General features: G+C 46.6%; 1 protein-coding gene across 1 annotated transcript; it reads left to right on the top strand.

Moving 5' to 3' along the window:
* The first annotated feature begins 279 nt into the window (after positions 1–279).
* Positions 280–2,429, top strand: LOC131224130 (uncharacterized). The gene is made up of 4 exons (XM_058219679.1): positions 280–390; positions 937–1,158; positions 1,588–2,102; positions 2,219–2,429. The coding sequence occupies exons 1-4, from the start codon at positions 280–282 to the stop codon at positions 2,427–2,429; spliced, it is 1,059 nt and encodes a 352-aa protein (XP_058075662.1).
* Positions 2,430–9,506: the final 7,077 nt, after the last annotated feature.

The raw sequence follows: 9,506 nt of genomic DNA, 5'->3' as shown, positions 1-9,506 counted from the left end.
TGTCTGAAAGATAGTTTTTTATTACCTCAGATCGATCAGCTGGTAGACAGCATGACCGGACATGAACTACTCTCTTTCTTGGACGCATACTCCGGGTACAACCAGATTGTAATGCATCCCCCTGATAGGCAGAAGACCACCTTTGTCACGAACAAGGGGCTCTCCTGTTACCGGGTCACGCCGTTTAGCCTAAAGAATGCTGGGGCCATGTACCAAAGATTAGTGAATCAGATGTTCGTCAAGCAGATCGGACATACCATGGAAGTATAGGTCGATGACATGCTGGTGAAAAGTATCAAGGCATCCGATCACCTGACAGATCTCGGAGAAACGTTCAGCATCCTCCAAGAATACCAGATGAAGCTAAATCTCGCGAAGTGTGCTTTCGGAGTTAGCTCAAGAAAATTTCTCGGATTTTAGGTCAGCCAGAGAGGCATTGAAGTAAATTCTGACAAAATCAAAGCACTCCTTGACATGAGTTCACCCCGGACTATCAAAGAAATATTATGTCTCACAGGGTGAGTCACAGCAGTCAGGCATTTCATATTCAGAGCAACAGATAAATGCCTCCCCTTCTTTCAACAGTTGAAGGGTCATAAGAAGGCAGAATAGACATCAGAATGCGAACAAGCCTTCCAGCAACTGAAGCAGTATCTAGGCTTACCCCTTGCTGTCTAAGCCCAAAGAAGGCGAGCCTCTGTTCCTGTATCTTACAGTCTCGGCCTCGGCCGTCAGTTCGGCCCTGATTAGAGAGGTCGGAGGCAAGCAACACCTCGTATACTACATGAGCAAAGCTGTGGTACTACGGAGACGAGGTATCCACCCCTGGAGAAGCTAGCGATCAGTCTCATCGTTTCAACTCGAAGGTTACGTCTGTACTTCCAAGCCCATTCGGTCATTGTATTAACCGACTCCCCTCTCAAACAAGTCCTCCAGAGATCCGAAGTTTCAGGCCGGTTAACCAAGTGGGCCATCGAGCTCGGAGAGTTCGACATTCAGTTTCGTCCAAAGACGGCGATTAAGGGCCAAGACGTGGCCGACTTCATTGCCGAATTCACCACTCCAAGTGCAGGAGAGGTCAGCACCGAAGGCAAGACCATTCCACCTGAGCCTCCGTCCAACCCAGGGAATGTATCGAAATCTGGATGGATCCTCTATGTAAACGGATCATCCAATGCTAAATGAGCCGGAGCCGGGATCGTTCTGATCACACCTGATTCTACGTCCATCCAATATGTGATCAGACTCGGCTTTAAAGCTTCGAACAATAAGGCGGAGTATGAGGCTTTACTAGCTGGACTCAGATTGGCAGCGAGTCTAGGGGTCCAGACTCTCCAGGTCCGTTGTGACTCTCAGCTGGTAGTAAATTACATCTTCACAAAGTACGAAGCTAAGGAGACGAGGATGATCGCTTATCTAGACGAGACGAGAAAGTTAATTGAAAGATTCTAGAACTATACAATCCACCAAATCCCCAGAGTAGAAAATTCGTGGGTCGACGCCTTGGCAAAACTGGCTTCAGCCTTAGAAGGGAGGATCCCGTGGATCATTTCTGTCGAATTCATATAACATCCGAGCATCGACCAGGCAGAGAAGAAAGCGGTTAACCCAGTGCAAGCTACTCTGAGCTGGATGGACCCAGTTTTCAACTACCTCACATCTGGCTACATCCCTTCGGATAAACTGGAAGCCAGGCGCCTGAGAGTCCGAGCTGCGCGGTACGTCGTCCTCGATGGCATCTTATATAAGAAATGGCATTCTCAACCCTACCTCAAGTGCCTCCGACCCGACGAGGCCGATTACGTGATTCGAAAAATTCATGAAGGAATCTGCGGAAACCACTTTGGCAGCCGATCCTTAGCCCTGAAGATACTCCGACAAGGATATTTCTGGCCGACTATTAAGGAAGATTCAAAGAACTACGTTCAAAAGCGCGACAAATGCCAACGCTATGCAGCTGCGCCGAGGCAATATGCAGAGAAAATGACTCCCATGAGCGGTCTGTGGCCATTCACTCAGTGGGGAATTGACATCATCGGCCATCTACTAACAGGAAAGGGGCAAGTCAAGTTCGCTATTGTCACAGTCGACTATTTCACCAAGTGGGCCAAGACCGAGCCCGTAGCAAAAATCACATAACAGAAGGTGATTGGTTTCGTCTGGAAAAACACATCTGTCGGTTCGGGATCCTGAACATCATTGTGTCCAATAACGGCAGACAGTTCGACAATGATAAGTTCCGAGGCAAGTGCAGGGAGCTCGGCATCATAAACGCGTACTCGTCCCCTCGGCACCCACAGTCTAACGGACAGGTAGAAGCTGTCAATAAGGTGATCAAGCATCATCTCAAAACAAAGTTGGAGAAAGCAAAGGGCAACTGGGCCGAGGAGCTCCCATTCGTCCTCTGGGCCTACAAGACCATAGCTTAGTGATCTACAGGGCAGACCCCTTTTTTACTTTTCTACGGTTTAGAAGCGATGCTGCCAGTTGAAATTGGCCTTCCTACTGGTTGCAGCTAACCTGGATTTGCTTGAAGAAATCAGAGATATCTCGAGGCTCCGAGTTGCAGCTCGACACCAGTAGGTGGCAAAGTTCTATAATTCTAAAGTCAAAACTAGGCGGTTCCAACCAGGGGACTTAGTCCTTCGCTGAGTCTTTCAAAACACTGCAGAGTCGTGGGCGGGGGCGCTCGAACCTAACTGGGAAGGGCCTTACCGTGTGATCCGATCAACCGAACCAAGCTCCTACCACTTAGAAGACCTCGAGGACTGTCAGCTCCCCTACCTATGGAATGCCGAGCACGTAAAAGTTTACTATCGGTGACGAAATAGCCTTTAAGGCTCTCAATAAATGTATGCTTCTGAGCGACAAGCCTTTAAGGCTCTTAACAAGTGTACGCCTCCTAGCGATAAGTCTTTAAGGCTCTTAATAAAATTCACCTCTTCTTATCTATATGAACGAATTATCTACTAAAAGAAAAGTTGCCTCTCATATGAAGAGGCAGATTAAACGAACTGATCCCTTGAAGAAGGGGTTAGAGCATTATCCCACGAAAACTCAACAGGGCATCCCCTCTCAGTCTGGGTTCAGACAACCAGGATCAGGCCATAAAGGCTTCAGAATCCTATGAGACAGCATTGGAAGGGGCTGACTCGCCCAAGGGATTGGCTTGGCCATGCCTTAAAGTAAACCGACCTGTCAGCGAATCAATTCAACAATCAACAAACAACAGTTAACATCCGAAAATTAACTACAGAATAACATGTATAAAAGCAGTCATCATCCGGACGCCCTTTCCAAAGGGTCAAAAATCATCATCATCAAGAGAGTCAAAAAATAAAATCCATACACAAAAAAGGGGGCTTCAAGTCCACTACGGGAGAAATATTTAAGACTATGCTGTCAGAGGAGCTTAGGAATCGGGGGCTTGATCTGGTCGGACATCTTCAGCTGGTACCTCTCTGGTGTCTTCGGGCAACAAAGGTTCGAGGTTGAGGTTCGGGTACAAATCCTGGACAGCCTTAATACAAGCATCGAAGCCACAGTTATAAAACTTGGTGGCTTCGGCGTTCCTTTTCTTTGAAGTCTTGAAGGCGTCTATCGCAGTGGCTACTGCTCCAGCCAGAGAGGCCTCATCTTCAGCTCGCTGGGCTTCCATTGCTTGGGAGACAGCTTGGCTCCGTTCTTCTGTTGCCTCGACTCTAGTCTGATCTAGGACTTCGCGTAGTCGGGTAATCTCCTTAGCTAATGAATCCGCATGAGCCGTAGCTTGTGTCAGCTCAACCACCGCTGCACCACAACGGGCCTCGAAACCACTTACAACTCCTTGCAGCTGGAGCTCTCTAGCCTGCCCATCCTGCTCTTTAGCCTTCACTTCCTCAATCTGATGGCGTAGCTCGACCTGCTCTAATTGGAGAAAAGTGGCTTCGTCCCGCAAGATCCCTGCTTCGGTCTTGAGGACCTCCACCTCTGAATCTCTCTTTTCCAGCTCCCGCAGCCACTCTCGAGTCAAAAGAATCTTCGGGACGGACTGAATAAGAAGAAAACACGAAAAGTTTAAACACATGGATGAAAAAATGGGAATGGAAGGAGAGATAGTAGAAGAAGAAGATACCCTATAAAATATGGAAGCCATGTCGTTCAGAAAAGAGTCGTCCGATTTAATAAGGAGGCTGGCTATCTCTTCCTTCGGAGTATGCTTGGTGGCCCAAGGAGCCAAGCAAGACATGATAGCCCAGCTCAAACCTCCTACCACTCGTCCCCACCTGGGCCGAGCCCATTGCTACCCCATTCTCGGTCCGGCTGCATGCCGAGCCTTGAGTCTCGGCTTTGAAATCATTCTCGTCGTCGGGAGGAGAAAGCATGTCATCAACCATCCGGATGACCTCATTCCGTTCAGAAGAAGACGGTACGACATGCAAAGCTCAGGGGCTTGAGGAGGGGCCTCCACAGTAGGGGGAGCAGCGGTAGGCGGAAGGGAAGGAGTTATGGTTGCTGGAGTTGGAACAATGATTGTTAAGACTTGGATCTCGGCAGGCACCACAACAGGAGCCGCGGCGACGAAAATTGGAGCGGCAGCTATATAAACCAGACCCGAGAGGCCCTCCCCGCAAGGAGCGGCCTGCCTCCTTCGAACGGTGGTCTTCATCTAAGACTCAGCCCTCAACATCTCCTCTGCCGTCGGAGCGACTTTCCTCCTCTGCGAACTAGATGCCTCGGCCATGCCTACATAAAAAACGATAAGTCAGTAACCAAGTTAAGAAAATTCAATCCCTCTTGAAAAATGAAAGAAAGACTTACTGAAGGAAGTGAGGAGTGGCTTAGACTTGCACAACCCGGACCAATGAAGGTTGGCGGCAGTAATCAGGTTTGACAAGGAGCGGAGCTTCACCGATCGCGCCTTAGCCTTAGCAATGCGATTCTTCTGGTCCGAATCAAGGAGTGGCGTGCCCCTCGAAAAATCTACAAGGATGAAGAAAATCTCAGATCGACTGAAGTAAAAGAGAGAGGCGCAAAAAGAAAGGGGAAGAATGTCTAAAGTCCAACCCGGTTTGGAGAAGTGGGTGGAGACCCAAGTCGTCAGAGTCCCAAGCTCCATCGCCGGCGCCTCCCATTCGCCTGCAGTCTAGAACCACTTATTCTTTCATTCCTTGTTGGAAGACGGAAGGTTCATCACCAGCCCCGACCCTTTCCTGCCTCAAGTCGCAAAATAGTACCATGGTTCTTGGTTGTAATGCTTGACCAGGTATAGGCTCATCAGCTCCTCTGGGGTTAACTCTGAGTTCCCAACTTGACGCTAGATGATGAAAGAAGAGATTAATACCCTCCAAGCATTGGGGGTGAATTGTCCCGGAGCCAGTCCCAGATGGGTAGTCAAGGCCCAGAAGAAAGGGTGCAGAGGGAGTCGGAGCCCACAATGGAGAGAACAAAGAAAAATGGTGACTTCTCCCTTAGCAGGCGCACCGGCAGTATCAAGGGGTTTAGGGGCCCTTATCTGAACGGAGTTTGGGATATCAAACTCCGAACGGATCCATTCCATTTGAGACTCCGTTAGCATGGAGCCTCTGGGGACGACCTCTAAGGCCCGCCCACTCGTAGGCATCTCAACAGCCTCGACAGTTGTGCCTCAGAGGGTTTGGGTAGGTTTCTTCTTGCCGACCCTCTGAGTCCGAGCCCCAGCCCCCTTCTATCTACGGGGCTGGGGATACAAGGCCACGACTTCAAAGGGGCCTTCAGAGGCCCCTCTCCCACCATCGGAACTCCCCGGCTCGGAGGTGTCATCGTAGTCCCGGGCAGTTTCTAGGTCGGATGACATCTTGAAAGGAAGGGATGCAAAGAGGCCCAAGGAAGGAGACTCACTGGACGATCACCGAAAATCATTTTCACCGTAAAAGCTCCTGATCGGTCGGAATCGCCTCACCGGAAACTTCAAATCGGTTGGAATCGCCTTCGCCAAAAATTGCCTCCTCAAGGAACACAACTCAAAATGCTGAAGTAAGGAGCGTTTCTGAAAACACTGGGGATTATATAGCCCGAGGAGAATCTCTGCATTAATGGCAGGCGTAATGGCCGCCGCCGAACCATCACGAACCGACTTCACGAGCACACGTGGCTGCAGGTCACTGGTTTAACCTCTGCCCGGCCGGGTGCATTTGACATTGAACGACGGACTGCAGGTAGCAGAAGCGACGCTCGAGCAGAGGAAGCATCACTAAAATGCCTCCCAGGGCATACGTGGCGGTTAGCCATAGGCCAAACGATGATTCGAAATCCCAACCGTCGCCATGCGTCCGCTGAATGTTAGCCCGTGGGCGGAAAACCCCGAGGGCACAACGCTTCAAAACTCTAAAATCATGATAATATCGGCATGCATGAAGGGTTCAGTAGATGAGGCGGTTGATCTTCCGTATGGTTACTCTCCGAGTCCGTGGCCAACCTCGAAGAGTAGGGGGCTTCTATTATAGGAAGATCCGAGCCCCTTATATTTTCGAGGACCAACATCTTCTTAGTCCGATCAGACGCGAGAATGCCCTAAATAACGAAAGAGAACGGCGTTCGAGCCGAACCCTGGGTCGGACATGATAAGCTTCAACCGATGAAGCGACGACCTAAACCAGGGCTCCGTCCTCATCCTCATCAGAAGAGGGACACCCGAGCCGAGGCTCGTCCTCGTCCTCATCCTCATCAGAAGAGGGATATTCGAGCCAAGGCTCGTCCTCGTCCTCATCCTCATCAGAAGAAGGACATCCGAGCTGAGACTCTTCTCGTCCTCATCCTCATCTCCATCCAAAGAAGGATGTCCCGAATTGAGGCTAGGGCGGAATGTGGGTGCAGCATGCGTCAAACTAAACTAGGAAACTGCCTTAAGAGAATATAACCGGCTGTCTCGCCTGCAGATACGCTCGATGTGTCACACGATCTCCGAATTATGGGCCATATCTCCACGATTTTAGTATCCCGCTGATTGAGTAAATCATGCTGAGATTGACGGACACGATCCGCCCAATCCATAGGTATAAATATCGAGGGACCCCATTTCTACAGGTACGCAATAGCTTGCACTCTCCCTCTACCTCTCAAATTAGACCCAGATTCCCTTGACCTAACTTAGGCATCGGATGGTCCCCCGGCTTAGCCAGGGTCTCCTTTGCTCACCCTTTGTGCAGGGTCAGGGTTTGCCGAAGGTTCGCCAAATGGGGCGGAGGGTGATCTAGATTTCGACCTCAACACATGTTATTACAGGGTAGCAACTTTACGTGCATGCATGAGATTCACTAGGTCCATTAGGCGAGTTGATCTTGATCCAAATAACTAGCCAATTCATAACTTGCGGGGTGCCATACCATAGGAACAGTGTAAATTAAAATCATTCCTAAATTAAACCTATCATTCATGTGAAGGACCCATTTGAGATCTAGAATAGCTTTGTTTTTGGTGCGTCATCTTATATATCCTAGTGTGGCTCATTAGATGAATGGATTGAATGGCATATAAACGTGACAGTGAGGTTCACATGTAACTAATGATCGGCATTTCCATCCCAACTTTGTACTAGGTGTGGCCTATATTAGTTTTGGATGAGCCTAATATTTGAAAGGGTGAACATGAGGCAGCTAGCAGGACTGTATAGGTCTCATGCACATTCCCCTCAGGTGACACTTGATCTACAGTAGGCATGCTTTTCATATGGTAGAGTTATGCTAATGCTGTTTAGGTCAGATAATGTATTTTTTTTAAAAAAAATTTAAATTTAATTTCAAGATTCCGTATTAAAAGTGGGTTGGACCAAAATGGGCGGTTTAATGCGAAAATGAATTGACCTTATTCAATTGCATTTGCGTGTACGTCAAACACCGCGTTAGAAAACAGTTATGTTTGGCCGAATCATGAAGGAATTAGACCGGGAATTGGCTTATTATGACAAAATGGACCATATACAGCCTTACAAGCTAATATCACTATCAAAGGGTCTATTTTAAAACCTTTTATTTCCAATTCTCCTTTTTTTTTTTTTTTTTCCACTTCTTTCTTCATTGGGAATTTTACTGCAAAAATCCTAAAGAATTGAATTGTAATTACCAAATAGTGGCTCCATTATTGTTCTACTTTGCTTTTTCTTTTCAACAAAGTGGAAGTTCTAAAGTTGTGGGGCATGTGGTATGCATACGTTCAACCTATCTATGGATACACACCAACATTATTATTAGACAAATAAAAAATATGATGGATCCAATCGTAAAGTGGGCCAATCCACAAAAAATAATAGGCACCATTCAAAACATCTCAATTCAAGTGGAGCGACATGATGTTTCACTTGCGGTGTCACCATGGTATGGTGCATATGTACTTGCGGTGTCACCATGGTATGGTGCATATGTTTATGGATTGGATGTTAGATACAAACCATGTAAGCCCATAAGTCTGAATTTTACAACTTTTTAAATCAAAAAATAAAAAATTAATTAATTAAATTAAATGAGAGCCTTTTCCATCAAAATGCACCTCCTTATAATTTCTATTTGTGCAGGCATTATTTTATAAAATATACATTCATGATGTAGAAATTTACTGTAAAAATCTCTTCTTCATTTTAACCATGAAGGAAATTACAAACTAATTTTTTAAAATTGGCCTATTTTTAGGATCAGAACAAAAACTTGATCGAGTGATTTTTTAAAATAGGCCTATTTTGAAGGGGTTAAGCTATCACTATTTTCCCTCATCTTTCTATATATCTTCCTTTTATGGTAATTATGAGTAATAGGCTCCATTCCACCAAAACATGCTTTGTTTATATTCAATTAGAGCTTTTTCATCCATTTTCAACACATCGCATTGACACAATTCCACACAACGTAATCTTATTAAAAAAGAGAGAATACAATTTGAAATTCTCACATCTTTTAGAATTTTACTAAAAAGTTTTAAGATTTAGTTTTTTGTTTTCCCAAACAGTCGGCTGAGATAGCTGTATATTATTAGCAGTCAATAAAAACCACTCTTACACAAGACCTTGATTGGAAGGTTCCATGGACGCATTCTCTTCTGGGCTTGGATACATAAGACCTTGATTGGAAGGTTCCATGGACGCATTCTCTTCCCGGCTTAGATAACAATAAATTTCTCAAATAGCTCTGCTAGAGAATTTGGAGAGGGCGTCCAGCATTCCAGTCCAGGACCATTGGAATCGATTATTGGAAAATGACTAAATTGCCCTTGTATTTGCTTATTTTGTAAGGTTCTTCTGAGGGTAGCTCTGTAAATATACAATTGCCATCCAGAAATACTGAGACGCTTTCAATTCAATAGATAGCCATCAATTTGATGGTTAGGATATCTCTGAATCAGTGCTACATGTGAGGTGGGTGCGTCACGACCATTTTCCAAATGGGCCTGAACTAACGTACGAGTCTGACTCACTGCTATTCTCTTCCTGGGAAATGCGGATGATAGACGCCCTTGTTCAAGCGCCATACTCAACGTGTCATATTTGCGCACATGTACAG

Source organism: Magnolia sinica, chromosome 13 (genome assembly GCF_029962835.1).
Source record: "Magnolia sinica isolate HGM2019 chromosome 13, MsV1, whole genome shotgun sequence".
Lineage (NCBI taxonomy): Eukaryota > Viridiplantae > Streptophyta > Magnoliopsida > Magnoliales > Magnoliaceae > Magnolia > Magnolia sinica.
The sequence above is the reverse complement of the archived record's forward strand: the minus strand, read 5'-3'. Positions and strand labels throughout refer to the sequence as shown.

Bases quoted from the DNA above. Each gene is read 5' to 3' on its own strand.
- LOC131224130 (XM_058219679.1), top strand. From the start codon at position 280: ATGCTGGTGAAAAGTATCAAGGCATCCGATCACCTGACAGATCTCGGA. The intron at 391-936 runs GTTAGCTCAAGA...CAAGTCCTCCAG, and splicing joins TCGCGAAGTGTGCTTTCGGA to AGATCCGAAGTTTCAGGCCG. The intron at 1,159-1,587 runs GTAAACGGATCA...AGCATCGACCAG, and splicing joins AATCTGGATGGATCCTCTAT to GCAGAGAAGAAAGCGGTTAA.